The sequence below is a fragment of the Denticeps clupeoides genome, chromosome 1 (genome assembly GCF_900700375.1).
Source record: "Denticeps clupeoides chromosome 1, fDenClu1.1, whole genome shotgun sequence".
NCBI lineage: Eukaryota > Metazoa > Chordata > Actinopteri > Clupeiformes > Denticipitidae > Denticeps > Denticeps clupeoides.
In genome coordinates this window covers 24,559,006-24,579,930 of record NC_041707.1, presented here as the reverse complement: position 1 = coordinate 24,579,930, position 20,925 = coordinate 24,559,006, and the positions used below count along the sequence as shown (strand labels likewise).

The following is a 20,925-nucleotide window of genomic DNA, read 5'->3' as shown; positions in this document are numbered from 1 at the left end:
TAGTGGAGCACATGCTCTTTCCACATTCAATTGATTGTCACTCTCCACTGTGTAGACTCTTTTGGTTGAATTGCATGGTTTGGTTTGTTGTTTTAATCACAATGAGGGTTGTTGCCATGTGTGGGTTTTAATAAGATAAAAGAACATAGATTATAACAGTTGTACACATTTAGCCCTTACTGGCAGGCCATTGTTTTTCTAAGCACTTTAGCAGGGTAGCAGTTGCATAAAGAAGTTAGATGTATACTTACACTGTGCGACCTAATTTCTCAAGTGTCTGACAAAAAAAATCTCTATAAACTGCCTGTGGTTCACGTAACAGACAGCTATTAGGTCCATGTTGTATTATAAACCAATCAGAGATTGTGAAGGGTGGGCCCACCTGTGCTTGGTCGTGGTCCATATATGTTTGAAAGTGCGCGTGTTACAGTCAGACAAAGGGAGGTGAGTAGCCTGGACCCATCAGATACTAGATACAAGCCACGGATTAGAGCTTTAATCAGGCTTTATAGGTCTGCTATTATGAACATTTCACTTTGTGAGATTATTTAACATTAATACTAGTTCCCTTAGCCAGTCCATGGTCCTGCAGTGGTTAAAAATGGTGTTATATATAAATCATGCTTTGGACATTCTGCTTCGCTGTTCAGATAGTGGCAGCTCAGATGGTCGAATCTGCAGTTACCTCCTCTTTCTGTGGCTTTTTTCCGCCGAGAGTATTTCCCACCCCTCCCCTAAAAATGTAGCTCTACCGACCCTCATGGCTTCCATGCGAACGTGCAAAGCATTGCAGTTTTTAGGTGATTGGATGTAAAATTGAACACAATTTAGTTCCATCATGTGAGACTCTGAAGAACCAGTGGGTTAATTAAGTTTTTTTCTTGAAAAACACAGACACAGCCTTTGCCAAACATTGTGGTAGGTAAATGGTGTTGGTGACATAAATTCTGCAAATGCCATGGGACTCTTAAGACCTATATTAAAGCAAAAATAAAATTCCTAATAGGGGACCTTTAAAAATGAGACCCAAGCGCGAGAAGTACAGCTTTTTAAAAGGTTCGAACACATTCTTGTGGTGGTGGATGCCACCAGTGGATGATTTGCACGCATAACAAGACATTTCTAAATTTTTAAATGTCATTGTTCAAAATAATTTACTGCCCGAGCCAGAGTAAAATGACACTAAAAAGCACAATGCATCAATAATACACATTAAATGCAATGATAAATGTACTGGCCAAGTCTCCTCTCTCTCCACTCTTTCTCAGAAAAAAGTGAACCTGTAAGATTGCATTGTTAAATGTGATTCTGTTGAAAATTTCATGCACCTAACATTTGTGTTGGTGCACCTAAGAAAAAAGTTAGGTGCAACAGTTCAACCAGTTGCTCCATCATCCTGTTACATTACAGGCTGTTACTTTCTAGTGCTTTGTTTGCCTTTGTTTATAGAGTACCTTTTAAGTAGCAAAGGCTACTTTTTATGACATCTTCTCTTACACTCTTAACAGACGTCCTCAGTGACAGAAGCCTTTTATAATCAAAAAATACTGCAAGCATACCACATAATAATTGAGTCTGTGGTATATGTCACATTGGGCCTGTGTATTTTCAAGGTTCAAGTTCCTTTCAAACTTGCATCAGTCATCACTGTGAGTAATAAAGAATAAAGTAATAAAATGATAATGCTGATAATAAAGCACTGGTGATAAAAGCCCTCACATTTATTTTTTTAATTAAATGACCAGATGCAGTTAGGGTAGGTTTAGTGCCTTTCTGATGTGGCCAGATCTGCTAAATGAAAAGCATACAAACTGAATAGTCTGAAAATGTCTTCTGTAATGTTGCCAAAATTCTTCCTGACCTCCCGATGACTTCTACAGTCATTTTATTCGAATTAGCCTTGTTAACTCAAAGGAAGTTTTTAACAGGCCTCTTGACAGGAAAATTCCATACATTAGAAATCTAATGAATGAGGAGAAATTAAGGTCATAGTCAAGTTTTAGAACCAGGAATGGCTGTAATGCTGGCACAGCTGAGTTTTTTGTATGCAGTTTTAATATCACTGTTTCCAGAGAGGAAGTTCATTTCAGATGTCTTGAACTGCACTACCACCTACTTTGAGGAAAACCATTTACAGCTGTGAACCCTGTTGTTCTGCCATTCTGCTAAGTTTTAATTTGGGTGAATTCCGTATTAGTCGCTTCTGTGCACTCATGCTTTTTTATTCTCAAATTAGTGAAAAATATCAGATTAATTCCTCATTAGCTAATATTAACCATTACAAATAATTAAAATAATTGTAAATATGGAAAATGGTTAGTTGTGATTGATACATGCCCACCAATGTCTCACATAAATGTCCATAACATTTTTATTAAAAAAATAAACAAAGATCTAAAAATATTTTTCAGATCCAACTGTGTTTTCAGACTCTATTCCATAAATAAAATCTCGAGAGCCAGAGGACCATTGGCAACTAGTGCCACCCTGCCATGACAAGGAGGAAATTATCGTTGAAAGAAAAATTTTTGTCTGGCTGAATTAGTCAAGTGGGGAACACTACTGGTTACTAGGTAGAAAAGTTGGTGTGTAAAAATGTCCTTAGGGACAAAAATTCTCTAAACAGTTTATGTAGTGTTCCAGGCAATAGCTATATAGCAAACTAGCAAATCAAAATGTTATTATTTGTTCAAAGCTCTGAATTGCGTTGTGAATTTACAAGATGTTGACTTGGATGTTTAAGCCCTTTCACCTTACCTCAAAATTAACTAAACGGTTTTTAAGTGAGAACACAAATGTGAATCAGTCAGGCCAGTAACATTCCAAAGACTTCAAAACTCCATCAGAATTCAAATACTCATTTGGGGAGAAAAAAGCCCAGAAGAGAGACAATTGGCAGACAGTGAGATTCATGCATTCTGTCCTTCAGATAGATTCAAGAACCGTTATGACTACTGTAAACGAAGACATCCTGCCTCCTTTAAAAGTCCGCTGTTACGAAAATGTCACTTATTTTATTTAAGATTATTTAAAATTAATTGTAGTTCCTCTAGTCTCTCTATGGTCCTGCAGTGGGTAGAAATGATATGTATAAAGCATGCTTTGGCCATTCTGTTTTGCCATTCAGATAGAGACAGCTCAGACGATCAGATATGGAATTTGTCCCCTTATATCATCATAAGGGTAAAGGTTATCTGCTGTTTCTCATCCTTTTCTGCCAGGAGAATTTCCCACCCCTCCCCTAAAACATTATCTCCACCGAATGTCATGGCTTCCAAAAGTTGCAGTTGCTCAGTTGGATGTAAAATTGGATGTAAAAATGAGTACAAATGTGTTTTTAATTCCCATCACTCAAAGTGGCTGTAATTCGGCACCACGGCTGAATCTCGAAAAAGAGACTTCAGATTTAGTATTAGGGGACCACTATGACCTATATGAAATCAAATTCATAATAGGGGACCTTTAAATACTTAGATATACAAAATATTGACTTGTCTTTGTGTCAGATGATTGGCTAAAAAATTGTCTCACCTTACTCTTACCAGACTTTTGTTTACTTGTGTTTTCATTTGTTTTACCACAACATTAAAAACTAAAACATTATTTTATGAGAAGTCATGTAATTATTGGTACCCCTGGAAATGAACACAATGTTGATTAAAATGTGATCCATGTGTGTGTGATCCATGACATCCTGATTAACTGGAAGACAAATATGAAGTGACAAATTGCCTCAAGGTGGGAAAAATTAAGCAGATGTGAGTTGATCTTCATGGCATAATAGCATGGCATAGTGCTTTTGCTATTTATGACTGTAAATGTGTAATAAAAAGAATGATTGTAGTTACATAGTTTGAATTAGATTTTTAAATATAGTTTTATTTCCAATAGCTAAGAAGCTAGAGTTGCAACCAAAGCATCAATGTGTGGAAGGGCACTGATAGAATAATTCGGGTATCATGTGTTCCTGTTGACTTTCCTGAAGCAGCTTAAAGCTATTCTCTTTCTTCTCCATCATTTTCTAATCCTAGACAGCAAAGTGATTAGCAGGGATCTATTTCCCCGATAGGGGAGATGACTGAGCCTCGTGTGATCTGAAAAACTTCAGTAGAGCTATGAAACCCTAGCAGGATCTGTCCTGAAGATGTGATAACTACAGGTGGCAACAGGGCGTCAACCAGCTAATTTGCCTGAAGGGAAGGGAGTGGGTTCACGGAGGTTGCTTCAATGCTTAGATGGAGGAAGAAATGTAACAAATCAAACTTTTACTACCTTAAAAAGGCCCTGGCACAAATTATAAACGAATTTTGGTAGTGGTGGTAATTTTCATGCATAAGTGTTCTGTTGACCTAATGTTTGTGTAAGGAGACATCTCCTGTCAACCTTTTTTTAAATGGCATTTACTACAGTATGAAGCTATAGGGCCAGAGGGAATATTCTTATTATTTTTGGTTCATGAGCTCTGCCACTGTGTCCTGCCAGCTTGTGCTCATCCTAGATGTCTTTCCAGGTGTATGGTCACCAGCCAAAACTGGAAGAAATGTTTGACTTTTTTTGACCAATGCACATAAATTACACAGATTACACTACCATTCAGCTCAGCAAAAGTTAAAGAGGTCACTTTATTTCTCTCATTTAGCTGAGTTGCTTTTCTATGTTCTGTAGAGGAATCTTCTAGCCACATTCAGAGAGTCCTGAGAAGCCACTTGCTAGCAGGACAGAGGCAGTGCAGAGGCCTTTATGAGCAGCTGCAAGAAAATGCCCAGTGCTGTAGGACATGCATGTTTTTTAAATGTTTTTCCTTTTCTTTCTCATCTTGGTTTCATCATTGTGTGTATCTGTGTTTTTCTGCATGTCGTGTGCTTATTCATTTAAGTGAAAACCAGACTTCTATTCCTGCAACTTTACTGTGGGTAGTTGTACCAGATGCCCAGACCTCCCATAGTGGTGAACATGCCCTGTAATCACCTATTAGCATGCAGCTCCAGGGTACAAATCTACAAATCTTGCCCATTTGTAACTGTTTTGCATGCATTATGATTATTATATGTGTGCCCTATACTGCTGCACCCTTGGCCAAACCATTTCATATGCTTCACACATTGAAAGCTTACTGTTTATGCCTGGGGCTCACAGACTTGTCTTTGATTAGGTTAGAAGCACTGGGCCAATCATCCATATCACTCACACCATCTTGAGTCTCACATTGTGCTGTGCAGGCATGCTCACATTTTTTCCAGATAGCCATGCCTTAACCAATTTTAATTAACTCCACACACTGATATATATGGGCTGGTGTGCTCTTGGTCAATATTCATTTACGCAAAGACCAGACTTGTTGTAACAATATCATGGCACAGACCAACAACATTTTCAGGAGCGGTATGAAACCTTGTCATATATTACAATTTGGTGTTGCTTCACTGCATAACTGTACAACTTGCACATACTGATTTAACTACAACATACAACACAGAAGAATTTATTTGCTTGGATGTTCATATTACTATAGAGTACCCTGAATAGTTGCCTTCTTTATGCAAATGCATGTTTTCACTGTAGGGAATTATAAGGAACATCTTCTGTGAACTTTCAGTGTCTGGAGCACTTTAAGGTGGTCTCTTTTTCCACTGACTTTTCCTTCAGAAAGCCTTCAATTGGATCAGTGAAGTAACAAATGAGGAACATGCAGGCTATGCATGATCAGGCCCCACATACGCAACATATGGTATGGTAAGAACGAAGCACATCTTTACAAAGTGCTACCAAATGAGGCATCTTACCAGCAGCCTCCCTCAAAAAAATGTTTAAAAACACAAAATTGAAAAAACTCCCAATACTCTTCCAAGCTGTAAAATGAGCCTTGAGAGCCTTCAGAGAGTCTAGTTAAACAAAACCCTACACTCTATGGTTACCCTTGACTCTCAATTATCCTTTAGACTGCAGGTACAGGAGCGATATATCCCCAGTCGACACTGTGGCTTGGCACTCTAAAAGCATTTTAAAAGTCTGGTTTGCTGAAGATAGAATTGACAAAACATTACATAAATTATTTTAACAGCATTACCGAGTTAGCGCACTTGATGGGATGCTTGTAGGGATGATCAAAAATTAATGTGACATATTGCGATTTACTGCTGATTCATGGTACAAACTCTTTCTGAACTCTATCTCGCCACATTCATTGGAGCAGCATCTGCCCATGCTCTGCCCATTCAGCTGCACGCACGCCCCTTTGGACACTATCACCACCACAGCAAGCTGTAGCTGCCTCTCTTCTGTCTGCATCCCCAACGCGCCAGGGGGTCACCAACTCTCCAGTCTCTCCCTCACTAACTGCCTCTAGCCATCTCAGCATGTCTGCACAACAACCCAGACATTAACCAATGGAGCAGAGTCTGGGGTTGCAAAAATAATAGCAGTTGATTTCAGTTAAAATTTTAAAAATCGTTCAGCCCTAGATGCCAGATACGCACACTTCATGAACGCACTGATGCCTCTTTGGGAACTTTTGCTTGCATACACACTTTGCCGTAACAGATATATCATACAGTGTTGGAGTTCAGAACCGGCAGTGACAACAACAAACACAGCAGAGAACCATGTTCAAGGTGATCAATGACTGGTGTACCAAAATCCATCATGCAAAAATGGAAAACGTGTAATTGTGCGACTGCCAGGTATATAAGTGTTTCCATCTGATAAAATCTAAATATTTGATAATAAGTGTAAAATTGATTTCTTGACAACAGTTTGGCTTTTCCACTGGTTCTTACTAAAGCAACTTCTCTTGAGTTACCATGTACAGCCCTGAGAAGACCATTGATGAGCTGCAATTCTCTGCAGTATAGATTAAGGATCTATTCCCTCAGGAAGGAAGGAGAGAAGGTCAGGTTTGACCATAAAACAAATGGGGCAGTGGTGGGTAAGGAAGCGGACTCGTAATCAGAAGGTTGTCAGTTTATCCTGAGCCAGCAAGGTGCAACTCCTTTCATGGCTGCACACTAAGGGTGATTGGTTAAATGACGCATTTCGCAGTGTGCACTGCTTGTGTGCTTGACAGTGACAATCACTTCATTTTCGCTTTCACTTGGATAGCTTGAGGCTTACTCTGCAGTGAATCCCTTCTATTTAGTTTCACTGTTCACTATTGTTTGCACCCTTTCCCACCTTCTCAGCTTCAGTCAGGGGAGAAATAAATGTGTTTTTTATTTCAATTCTTCAGTAACCTTGCTTATGAGTGAATGTGGGGGTTGCAACACTACCAGCAATCTTTTGATGATTAGGCACCTTTGACGGTGGTTACAGCAGCTACCAGGAAGGGCTGCAGCTCATATTGCAAGCATTCACGGATGAAAGTAAGATGGCTTGGCACCATTTGTCATTAGTCTGGTGTCTGAATGTCTTAAATAAACTGTCAAGATAATTTATTTTACTACATTCTGCTACCAAATAGATTTAATCATAGTTTCAGTATCTCAGCACTACATAAGTATCATATGGATTTGGATTCATTGCTCCACTTCTGCCTCTCTCAACACTAATTCATACTATCAGCATTTTTGAGACACCAACTTACCTAGTGCTCATGTCTTCAGATTGCAGAAGGAAACCCATGCAGACTCCACACACACAAATCCACACACACACACAGGACCACAGCCAGAGCCTGGATTCAGTGTATAATATGACTGTTAGAAATACACAACTAAGGAAATTATATTCTAAAATTAATAAATAAAGAGGGTTAATAATAGTACCTTTACCTGAAAACTGCAATTCAGTCAAATGGACACAAGAGGACGCCCTTTATTCAACCAACCTTGTCTGTTTGGTTTTTGGTCAGCAGGTATTCAGTTACTGGTTGGTGCAGTTTAAGGATCTGTTTTGACATATCCATTTTAAAAAGCATAAAAAGCTATTCCCTATCTTGCAGATGAGTCTTTAGTAATATAATTTTAGGGGTTCCCAAATAAGGCCCTTTTCAATGTTCTGGGGTTTTGGGAACATCATGACAAAAAATCGTTTTTTTGATTTTTTTTTATTTAATTCAGATGTTCCCTTTTTCTATTGATTCAAGTGGTGAACATGAATGAATAAAAGATCAAGCTAAGCTGTGCCACAGTGCTGCTTGTGTAATCATTTCTGGCTGATATTGGAAAAGATTTCAGTATGAAGGGGTGTTCCTGTCTTCCTATATCTATATCTTATTACAAATCTCATGCACTCTCTCACATGCTCTCTGTAGTTTGCTGTCTTTTTCTTCTCCAGGGTGGTCCAACCGGCTTGTGAGCTAATGCTAACATTAACACGCTGTGCCCACTCAGGCTGAAGCTAAGAGCCCACTTGCCGGGGAAGGGGGCTTCTGGTACCACTCAACACCACAATTCATTGCCCACAATTGTAAGATTCGGTTTGTGCTGTTTTGGTAGAAGATTATGGTGAGTTGGGTAGTTAGAAGGCATATTTAATAACCTGTCAACATTTTCATCACTTCTCTTTCCCTGTATGTGGTGGCTCAGGTGCTAGAATCAAATGGCCAGTTAAAACTTTAACCAGTATAAATCTGATGCCAAGAAATTAATCCCTGGTTAGAAGGGATTAGAAATTAGAAAAATCTGTATATGACTTCAGTTTTGAGATTTACATTGCAAAGTCTAATGTTAACGTCAAGGTTAAGATTGATTGTTTATTAAACATTTAGAGTCCTTATATTTTCCAGATAATCCATACGAAGCTCAGGCAGTGCCAGTATGAACTGAGAATGTTATGCCTTTGCTCTAATGACAATTCGTGCAGCGGGCTCAGAGCCAGGACAGGGTAGTATGTTGAGACCCTGGCAGGACCCTTAGGCCTCATTATTGCAAATATATTTGTGAGAAGATATTTTTCAGTTTCTGTCTACGGGCTACTAAAACACCTCTATTTTCATGATTAGCACCTTTTTCGGTCAAAACAATTGAGTCTGTGAGACATAAAAATGTTTCTAAAATCAGGACCACCATTTTGAATCTATCCTCAAATGTCCTCCGAAGTGTTTTTTTTTTAAGTGGACTGGCAAAATTTTTATCATTGTTGTTTTTATTATTTTTTTTAGAAAGAAAGTGAAGTGATTGTCACATGTGATACACAGCAGCACAGCACACGGTGCACACAGTGAAATTTGTCCTCTGCATTTATCCCATCACCCAGCAGTGGGCAGCCATGACCGGCGCCCGGGGAGCAGTGTGTGGGGACGGTGCTTTGCTCAGTGGCACCTCAGTGGTACCTTGGCGGGTCAGGAATCGAACCGGCAACCTTCTGATTACGGGGCCACTTCCTTAAATGCTAGGCCACCACTGCCTATGTAGTGTTAAATGTCTGTAAGTTAAACAGGCCAGGAATCATTTGCCCATATCAGGTAATTCTGACCTGTCTGTGCCGACATTACATTAATTTTATTTGACCCAAAAAGACAACATTGTAAATCAAGGTAATGTAAATTGTAAGGTATTAAGGTATGTCATGTATCCTCTATTCGATCAAGGGTATTCCACCTGAAGTCCTCTCATGAGTAGACAAAGCATCTGAGGGAATTTTTTTTGAGGGGTTGGGAGCCATGATGATGGTTTGCACTGGCAGGAGACAGACAGCTTCTCATTTCACCTCACTGCTCCTACCATCATCCAGAATGATGTCAGCTGTTTTCTTTTGCCATTATCTTGTGGTCATATTTCTTGGATTTAAGTTCCCTGCATGCATGCGATCCTATGACAGAATTTTGACTTGCCTTCTTTTTTCAACCCAAATGTTTAACTTAAAGTTGTCCTTTGAATTATGAGGGCCTGGAATGGGAAGATGGTCAGTGATTACATGGTATTTGTTTTGAGGCTGGTGTGTGTATGTATATATAGAGATTGAGATCCCATGAGACAGGTTTCAATGTTGACTTAGTGATTTAGTTCTGTGGATTTGAGATCTGACTTCTTTTTTATGGAGATGTGGAGATTGGGATCACTCTGAATGGGTGATCTCACTTTTCCACTTGCCCAATGGCTTAAGGAAAAAAAAAGTACTTGATATATAGTACTTGGTATGTACATTCCTCATCACATGTTAGGAAACATAGTATATAAGGTATCATTTGTTTTAATAAATATAAATGATGTTTCATGGGAATATGCATTTTCTGCTGTAAGCCGGAGAAACTTGGCCTTGGATGACTTTTCTCAGATTTCTGTAATAGTTTATATCAGTGCTGAGGGATAAGATATCAAGGTATAAGGTAGTGCCAATGTCTGCCAGCATGAATTAAAATTGAGCGCGTTTGTGGGAAAAACAGATCAGGTCCTGGCACAAAGATGTCTCTGTGCTGTCTGGACATATGACATGAGCCATAGCCTAAGAAAAGTCGAGCAGCCATGCCCTGGGTGTATGTTTCATCACTCAAATCCAGTAGAATGTGCTGATGATCGTGTTGTAACAGGACTGACAGGATGTTTGCAGGTGCGTTTTGACAGTTGAAATGTGTGGCATGGATTTCAAGAAATACCTGATGGCTGTAAGAAATCATTATGACCATAAGTCAATAAGAATAGAAAAGTTTATCTGAGGTAAGTAGTAAAAACATTGATAAAACATTTGTGTGTATGTGTGTGTGTTACATTTTTTTATTATTATTGTTATTAAAAATATTATACAACTCATTTCTATTTTCACTGCTGATATTCATACACACATCCGAACACAATACTTAAATAATTTTAGCCTAAAGGAAGTAACTAATAGAGCAGCACATAGGAGTTGCTTTAATTTATGTAATACCAAGTGAATAGTGAGCACTTATATGCTTTGCAATTATTGCAGAGGCAAAAAAAATGACTTTACCACAGAAAAGGACTGTAGATTCTAGACTGTAACACACAAAACCATGGCTGCTTTGAAATGATTATTTGAAATGGTACTACTAGGTATACAGATTTAGTGAATTTTGTTACGTGGCTCCTAGTCACCTGTAGGGTCCTTATTGAAGACAGCACACTCAGCACACAGTCTTGAATGAACCAAGCAGGCGCCACATAAACGCCTAACAGGGTTGCCCTGGGGTGAGCCATCTATTCATTTATTTGTTTGCTTATTCTGTGAAACCTAGCTGGCTAATTTCCTTGTGTTCAGTTCCATCTGTCCCAGGGGTAATATCTGCATGAACTCATACTGACCCAGTGTTGATTCAAGCAATTGGTGCTCCTCACTTGATTGGATCTGAAAATAGCCTGCAACCCATCTCTAGCCAATACCTGACTGTTGAAGACAGGACTCTCTATGGGTTGTTCTTTGGATTGTGACTGCCTGGGAACTGTGGTGGGTTTTTGACTCTATGTAATCTATTGAGGGTCTAAAACTATGTGCAATTTCAAATTGCCCATGTGTTGGGAATATTATATTTCATATGTATCTTTATTTAAGATAAAGGATACATATGAAATATGAAAATGTATAAGAAATACATTTATAAATGCTGTGCTTATAATTGTTTTGCATAGGCATGTGTAGCTGGGTGATTACGGTCATCTTAGGGAGAAGTGCTTGGGTGAAGTCATTGGTTAAAACAAAAAGAACACGCATCTCTCTATTGTATTGAACAGCTTTCTTTATTAATAAAAGGGTTAGCACAGAATGTAGACTCTGAGAAATTCACAATCCTCTTTCAATGATTTTTCCATCTTGTACTAGATTTAAGGCTTCATATTATGAAAAAACACCAAACACCTCGCAAGATCTGGAAGACATCTGGGAAAATCAGAATATACTTTTAACCACTATGCATGATCTATTTTGTTTCAAACATTACACCAACAGTCACAAAGGTCCTTTCTAACTTCAATATTTGTCAATGTTATTCCCTCAGGTTTTACAAAACCCTTATGGTTAGCAATTTCTTAAAAAACTGTTTTTATACTCCCACCTTTTTTGAAGCTTATAAATTAAAGAAAAATCTGACACAAAGAGATTGTATCAAGTTTCTATATGAACCCAATCAAAAGCACAGGGCTACATGTAAAATAAATTGAAAAAAATAAAATAATTAAAGATCCCCTATTATGAATATTTTACTTTGTTAGATTATTTAACTTTTATACAAGTTCCTGTCTGTGGTCCTGCAATAGCTAAAAATTGCAATATGTATAAAGAGTACTTTCGCCATTCTGCTGCACCATTCAGAGAGCAGCAGCTCAGACAGTTGGATCTGGAATGTCTCCCCTTTTGTCATCATAGGGGGAAAGGTTACCTCCCTTTTCTCATGCTTTGTCCGCCGAGAGAATTTCCCACCCCTCTTCTAAAATGTAACTCCACCGACTGTGCAAAGCATTGTAGTTGCTCAGTGATTGGATGTTAAAATTAAAAATTTATCCGCTCCTGAGAAGCATTCTCTAGCATGTTTTAAACCTTAAAAATCGTATTTATCGAGTGTTGAAGATTTAGCATAATTGTATTAACAAAATGAAGCAATGCACTGCATGCAATGTTTCCTGCAATGTTAAGTTTGGTCCTTTACTGTCCCTTCACAGACTAATGAGGATTGTTAGGGACCAGCACCAATTAGTTCAGCAGACAGGATGAGGACCATGTGAAGATATGTTCAGAGGTTTGTTGGTCCCTGGAACTGTGTCTGGGAGTTCTCAAGATGTCTGACAAAATACACAATGAGAGCATGAAACAAAGCAGAAAAGTTCCATCAAAATCACTAATAGCAGGGACCAAAATTTATACTTATATATGTTTGAATATTTTAGCACATTTAACAGTGTGCTTGATTAAATGTTAGTTCTTTATGACTGAAATGAACGAACTATAGAAAATCAAAATCATCCTCCCTTTCAGTGTTTGTTGGAGATGAAGAAGCGCTTTAGATAATTTTTTCCAACTCACTCATTTCACTGTTGTTTATTTATGATTCATAAATCATCCACAGTTTAGTACTCAGCAAGTGGTCATTTTTAAACTAAGTAGTAATTTTTAGTTTTTTGTCACTAGTGGTCTTACACAGTCATGTTCATAGCTTTTGATCTTTACTCTGAACCCTGTTCTGCTTATTCCTCAATGCATTAAAAAAATAGGGTTTCTAATACACAATTATTTTTTCATGTTTCTGTCATGTTTAAAATGTATCACTTTAACTCAGTGAAATGCAAGAAGTAGAGTATCGGGTTTTTATTTTATTCCTTGGTTTAAGGTTTGAGGTTGGTTTTCAGCTATAGACCATAAAGCTAGTACAACATTTCAAAACAAGGTTTTCAAAAAACTTTAAAATTATGACTTCATTGTAAATCATGTCCCAAGCATATGTACCTTTAAATGGTTGGGGGTTACCACTTATCCCTCTTTCACTATTAACTTTCCTCTGGAGACCTGGGCTCTTGACTGAAGAAACCCTCAGCACTCGCTCTCTGGTCTTTATTTTAACCTCCAAAACTTCTAAAAGTTTTGAACCTGTAGCATCTGATTTCTGCTGGAGTACATGAAGAGCTCTTTGTTGTTTATGGCCATGAGGAACCAGCAGTAAGTGCAGGTAAAATGGTGTAGCTGTAAATCTTCCATGAGGCATGGTGTAAGTTACTTACTCTGTGAGGTACGTTTATAGATTTCAGACTATCATTTGAGTGCTGATCTCTTGCACTAAAATAAAATACATTCCAATGTGTATTGCTTTTAATGCTTGTGTCCTTAGACAAATTGTTGAATTTAATGTAAAGTTAAACAAAACAGGAAAATATTGCCAGTGTTCATCATACCATTTTCTTTCCATTTTATGGAAAAATACCCAGAGGGTAAGAGTCCACTCCTACCATAAAAATATCTCACTTATCATTAAAGACGGAGAAATTTGCCCACAAACTGTGTGAAAGTTTTTGTGGTAAACCACATTACTACTCATCATTGTCATTACCTGTTGGCTGTCCCTCTCATTCACCACTTAAATGTCCCCACTCTATTAGATACTAATTAGATCTGAAATCCATGGAGATGGAGACTGCATTGTTTATGTCATGTTAAGATTTTTAGGTTTTGGACTACAACTGTTCTTCCTTCATAAATCACCTCAGCCAGGGTCCTTGGAGCCTCTGCTTATACTTTTATGCAAGTCTCGTGATTTCTCCACTGAGGAGATGGATATGTACTCATTCTTTTTACATCTGCAGTAGGCGCATTTTCAGGATTTTTATTACTTTCTGGGGGCTTGTTTCTGCACAAGAGCACAAGCAGACATCCAAGGACATAACAGCCTGCAAGGAGGACAAATAATTTTAGATTTTAGGATTTTTTAAGTAAGGTTTTACTGAGGACCGTAAGAAAAAGTAATATTAAACAAAAATTAGGGGGTGCCAGACTCATTTACATTCTTCAGGCAGATGTAGTGAGCATGTTTCCTATGGGTGAATATTTGCAAAATGTTAAGATTTGTTGGAAAGCAAACAAAAATGTAATTGATAGTAATTATATGGATTTCCAAGGATTTTTTTTTTTTATCTGAAAGGGCTGAGCTATGCTCCATTGGAAGGAAAAACTTTTTAGTTTCAGATATTTTAGTTTCTTATAAGAATTTCAGTACCACATCAATTCACTCACACTTAAATGCCATTATGAATTTATTTAGCATATCTAAAGCAATCGGGCTATGGTGTAAGTAAGCAGATTTGTGACAGAAAGGTCACAGGTACAAATTCACCAGAAATCAAGTTGCCACTGAGGTATCCTTGAGAAGAGTATCATTCCTACATGTTGCACCCTCACACAAGGGGTTAAATGCAGAGGACACATTCACTGTGTCCCTTGTGTATCACAATAATCCTAGCAGACCAGTGGCTTTTATTGTCTATTGTTGATTTTATAGTAGTTTTGTCACTTTGGTAGTATGCTCTTTACAGTAGTTTTTATATTTTATTTTCTTTTGATTGCTTTAACATAGAATCTGCACTCATAATTTTTGTAGGGCTGCTTCAGATCCAGATTTATATCTCAGTTTAGGTGCTCTCTGCATGGAGTTCCTATCTTCTGTTGCACGTTCAAATGGTCTAGTTCAGCTGAATTAGCCCTGGCATCATGTCCTGACCTTGACTTGTCTATTTTGCTAGTACATTTAATTATGAGATAATGTGCCTGCAAACTATAAAATTCATTAGTACATAGATTTACCCTAGCGATTGGCCTACACAATTAAAATTATGAAGTGTCCCACTTCAGAAAATACCAGAATTTGATTGTCATTTAATTGTGCCACTGCACCCTCCAACTCATTTTCATCTTATAATTAAATTAGTGCCCAAATGTCTTATAGTTGTTCCCTGTACCCAAATCCTTTTACTGCTTGACCCCAAACCTCTAATTTTCTTCTTACTTGTGTGGTTGGATACTGTGGACTGCTAAAGTGTAATTGGGTTACCACAGTCACTGCGGATCTTGCAGTGTCCAACCACACAAGTATGGTTTGAAAATTGATGTAAGTTAACATATTAATTCTCTCACTAAAAACAGCACCAGACTAAAAACTGCTATAATTTTCCTAGGATGAATTAATCAAGTTCCAGACTCCAGTCTGTCAGATACACAGGATCACACTGCAGAGTCTTTAGTGAAGCTGTTTTAAATAGAAAAAGTGTGCACATTTAATAATCATTGTGGTGTTCTGTTTCAATTGTAGGTATGTGAGGTGTGTGTGTGTGTGTGTGTGTGTGTGTGTGTGTGTGTGTGTCTGTGTCTGTGATGTTCAGTCATCCATACCATGTCTTAGTTCCATGTAGTTTCTGCATTAATACATTTTAGTTACAGAATAATACAAGGGAGCTGTCTCTGGTGCTGATTCATGAAGTATTAAGGGGTTAAATATATCCTGTCTACACAAACATCGTGGTCTTTTTATGTTTCAGGTACTATCCCTTTGGGGGAGACATGGGAGAATGGTCCCCCTTACTAATATTTAATTTTTAAGCAACCCGATGTCATGCATTTCAGTTCATGACATGATAATATATTTTAGAGAAATCCATCTCACTGGTCCTGACAGGATCAGAAAGGATCATGTGATTTATATGGCTGATGCATCACAACATTTGCATTTGTGTGTCCCAGTATGTGCCTCAGACACTGTGAGTCTGTGTGTGTACAGACAGGCTCTTGTGCAAATATTCTCTGATTTAGTCATCTGCCATTTTTTTCCAAGATAACTGCAGTAAGTGGGCTGTTAGGTGGCTATGGATGGGGCTGGACTTGCCTGAGCTAAGACTAACAGAGAGATGAATCCCAGAAATAAATCTGAAGCGAAGACAGAATGGAAAATAATAAGAAAGGGAAAGGGAAGGAGGAGTGAAAAGAAGAAAATGAAAAGTTAGTAAAGTGGAAAGTGGAGAGAAAGGAAAAAAGCAGGATACGGAGTGACTGTGCGTGAATGTGTGAATCTGCAGCTGGTCGGCTTCTTGTTTGGTTTAGCATGCTCGACTGGGGCCCCCTCTGATTGGCTGGCACGTTAGACCCGAGGGGCTTTTGGGGCTCAGAGACGCCGTCTTCAGTGGGACAGGACACAGAGCAAGACGGCAAGCCGACACCCTCTCTCTCTCTCATAAACACCCACACAAACACATAAGACCTGGCTGGATGCGGAGCGCCGAACCTGCACTCACACACACGCTGACACACACATAGTTCACTCTCTGTTGCCTCAGACAGTATGGACCAATCCATCACTTCTGCAGCGTGGCTGGCAACTCTCCTGCTACTGGTATGGTAAAATCTTTTCTGCCTGTCACCTGAGGAAATGGAGCATATCAGATTTATTGTGATTTTTTTTACTTATTGATTGTTTGGACCTGTGCAACAGGTTTGAATTTTAAGTTAACTGAGACAAAGGCTATCTGAATTCAGAGCTTATTTATAATGGAGTGGTTACGTTAGGCTAATGGAATGCATTTTGGAGAGGTAGTGTGTTTTGTCAGTGGCTGATGGTGGTTTTATTAGACAGTTAACATGATGCACATTTTGTTAGTTCCTGACAACTCAGAAAGGTAGGCTTTAATAAACTCTGTAGATTTATAATCAATTTATTTTTAACTATACAGATGTGGTAAGTGCAGGTCACAGCCTTAGGCAACTTAGGTAGTTGAATTAAATCGACAATACTGAGAAACCTATGGCAGAGACAAATTTGGTATGTGGCATAGGGAAGAGACAAGGGTTTAAGCAGATGTGAGGCGATCGTATGACTTCCCAATTAAATAAAGGCCATGCCGTGTATATTGATGTAGCCCAGGGTCTGTGAAAGCGAGCATTGTGCTCAATTATTTGGCCTGTTGTAACGCTCATGCTGAAAAGCAAGCAGAACCCCCACAAATCAAATTCACAGCTTTGCTGACATTTCCCGTCACAACAGTTACCCACGTGAGGTGCAAAATTTAGGGCATTTGCTCTCATCTTCATCCAAACGTGACACCCATCCTATCTGGCAGTCAGCAGAGATCACTGTGGGGCATAGTGTACTTGGATTTGAGGGGGGCTGGTGGTCTGGAAAGTGGGGATCTAGTGCAAAGTGTATGGTATTTTAAACTCATCCAAGAAACAGAAGAAGCATGAATCATCCAGGAGAAAATTAAAGTTAAAAGGGGTCAGATGGCATTCAAGAGAACATCTAAAAGAGTTATGAAATTGTTCTCTTGTGAGAGCTAACCTTCAAAATGGAATAGCATATAATAGCATTGTGAAATCGAATGAGCAACTTGTTCATGAAGAGTAATTATAATAGTCATATATCTCATTTTATGTTTTGCATTTCCTTTGTTTATCTGATTCTGAACAAAGGCAGAGATTGTTGCACTTGGTAACAGTGGACTGGCTGTTGCCTGGATATGCCCAACCCCCCCCACAGCATCTGCCATACAAACAGGCTTCTAGTAATTGAGTGCAAATCCACTGATTGCCTTTCACAGGAAACCAAGGAGGCGTCCAGAGCAGACCTCAAACTGAGGGCCAGAGGTTTATTTATTCAGATTCATTGACGATAAATCCTGCAGACAAAGTGTGTGTCACTAATATAATTTCCTCCATGCTCAGTTGCTCGTGTTTAGATCTCTGAGTTCCCTGCCGTCATCTGTTAGGGCTCTGAGCGTTCAGGACTGTTTATAGCGCTCCCTCTTTAATATGCTGGAACCACCAGATGAATAACTGACCCTTTTCGCTACTGGGCCCAAAGAAAATAATTTGACAGTATCATTAACTTGTATCTCCTTTCCTCACAAGAGCCATTTTTCATCTTTAGTTTAAATGAGATGCCATGCTGCTGGGATGAAGCCAGCAACTTTGAAGTGGAAGTGGGCCTTCAAAGGAAGAGAATCATGCCCAGCAGGCATTTGTTCTCCATTTAAAAACACAGGAAAAGGAGGGCCTGGTGAAGCTTGATCCTGTACTGTAAAAAAAAAAAAGGCATTAATCGGTTCATTCTCAGAGGAGCAGGTGTTTCTCCAGAGAGATTCTCCCCATGGGTTCAGAGGTGTAAAATTTGAATGCTTTCTGCAGACTTTTCTGAGAAGTTTCCCACTGGGAAAAATCCTATGAATACTAAAAACACAGGTGCCCAAAATGCTCTTCTTTTATGGGCTCCATTGTCCCCTGTCTAAACCTATGCACTGACAATAGCCTGCACTCAATGAATTTTTGGATCTGTTGCATTATTTAGAACTCAGAAGTTTATATTGCTTTCTTTTTGTCTTTCGTGTGATCACATACGTCAATTCATTTTCTAAAGGGGGGCATGATATATTTTTATTTATTTTAAGTTTTGCAATTGAAAGGAAGCTTCTATTTCTGCATAAACTCCCTACACAACCAGTGTACTTAAGAGGACTCTAGTGGTTTCTGTCTTTGTGCAATTTGTCCATGATTTTTATAGATCTTGAGTTTCTCACGTCAAATCGTGAGAAATGAGAATTTAGGATCTAGACAATCGTCTTTGGTTACTGTGGTCCAATCAGACTGTGGCCTGCGAGCAAGGTGAGTCATTTCACAAGTGATAAACCCCTTGTGAAAACAACGATCTGCAGTCTTTGGCCCGACCAGAAAGAGGCGGTTGTGGCTCTGCTGGTTGTCACGGCATGACTGAGCTGCACACTGTCCTTGCGAGTGTAAAATTCATCTTCTCATAATATTGATCTTGGAACCAGATTCATATCTCATATCTGGACCTTGCCCAGAGCTTTGCAGTGCAATTAGAATAGGGGGAATGGGAGTGGAGGACTGGGACTGCAAAAGATGACTCGGACATCTGACTAGAATATACTGAAGGAAATGAAAGAGCTCTGGTCATTTCCTACCAGCAAGGGTTCTACCCTGTTCTTTAGGAGATGCATTTCTATTCATTCATTTTAAAAAATGACTGACTACTAAACATTAAAATGCAAAAATGTTTCTTTAGACATCTTATATGCAATAAAATATACAGATTTTCTTGGTACCGGTGCAGTCTTAACAGTCACAGAATGACAACTGACATTTGGCCTGCAATCGTAGGGCATCACATAGCAGGCATAATGTGTACTGATAAGATGGCAGTAGCAGACTGACAAACAATTCCATTTGACCTTAGAATAGATGCTCCTCTTCAATCTTTTTCTGAGTCTCATGTATCTCTGCCCTTAAGAGTACCTGCTGGGAGTTGGCAGGGTCAAGCTTCACACTGAAGAAGGGCATTGTGGGTCAAGCAGTCTTTCTTTTGTGTCTGAGTTGTCTTCAATCCACTTTTCCCCAGCCAATTGAAAAGTGAGCAGAAGGTGATGACAGTGAAAGCGAAAGTCGAACATCTTGGAGGTGGGAGAGTGGATGGAGTGATATGGGTCTTTTTGTCTCGTTGCTGAGTGCTGCAACCTGATCCCTGCTGCCAGTGTCTGTTTAGAAAGAATCTCAGTGGTTTCAGCATCGCACATTGCCCCCTCTTAATGTTTTATTTTGTTGAAACAGCACTGCAGCAGAACAATGTGTGTTTTTTACTCACATATATTCATGTCTTGTGTTACTGTATTTCATGACCATAACAGTGTATGTAAATATTTATACACTGTACTGTTACCTATATGCTACTGTTATGAACTCTTTTCTCTCTTTCGCTCTCAATCCCCTGCAGAGTTCACGCACAGCGCGTTCGGAGGAGGACCGAGACACTCTGTGGGACGCCTGGGGTTCCTGGAGCGAGTGTTCGCGCACCTGCGGTGGTGGGGCCTCCTACTCCCTTAGACGCTGCCTCAGCTCTAAGTAAACTTTCCCATGATCCCTTGTGACTCTTTCGTCCGCATGCCTTTTTTAACAGCCTGCTGCCCATCCTCAGGGTCACCCCTCTGAACACCTACTGTGCTACAACTCAGGGTTTATTTGTTAAAGATGTGACAAAGGGCTTCAGCAAACAACAAAAATGTCTGAAAAAGAGGGGGGACCTCAGAGCAACGTTGTAAAAAACGAGGTGAAAGTGGCCAGGTTTTTAAGAATTTTGTTCAATTAATGTGTTAAATTAACCACAAGTGCTTTACTGTTATTCACACCAACTATATTGAGGGAAAACAAAAGAATTGGCAGATCATAACATCAAGTGTCATTAAAACTGTATCATAAATTCCCAAATTAACCAATAATATACCAAACAATTAGTTAAAGCCTCTTTAAACTAGGCAGCAGGAATCTCTTTTCTCAGATGGTCTGACTGATTTCCATTAAGTCGTATAAAAGAGTAGTCCCTCTTGCTGGTTTATGTCCTTCCAAATACACATGGATTTGTTCATAATAACAGTATATATATCGCCATAGGACTGTGTCCCAATGTCTGTAACAGAAACACTCAATAATAATAAAATGCATTTTATGTGACTGTTAAAGACAGTTAGCAGAGAAACATTGGTTTTTTATTCCAAATGGAGC

The 20,925-nt window shown here is 38.9% G+C and overlaps 1 protein-coding gene across 9 annotated transcripts in view; it reads left to right on the top strand.

Annotated features, from left to right (window-relative positions):
* Nucleotides 1–20,925, top strand: part of LOC114791890 (ADAMTS-like protein 1) — a 90,258-nt gene that overhangs the window by 31,902 nt on the left and 37,431 nt on the right. For 8 of the 9 annotated variants that reach the window (XR_003750062.1, XR_003750066.1, XR_003750067.1 and 5 more), the window contains exon 3: nt 20,141–20,268. Coding sequence is in view for 6 of the 9 variants with exons in the window: in XM_028982432.1 (XP_028838265.1) it covers nt 20,141–20,268 (128 nt within the window). In the remaining 3 variants the exon portion in view is untranslated. Of the gene's footprint in view, nt 1–16,587; nt 16,754–20,140; nt 20,269–20,925 lie in introns of those variants that run through there. The other variant, XM_028982440.1, reaches the window with a different exon arrangement.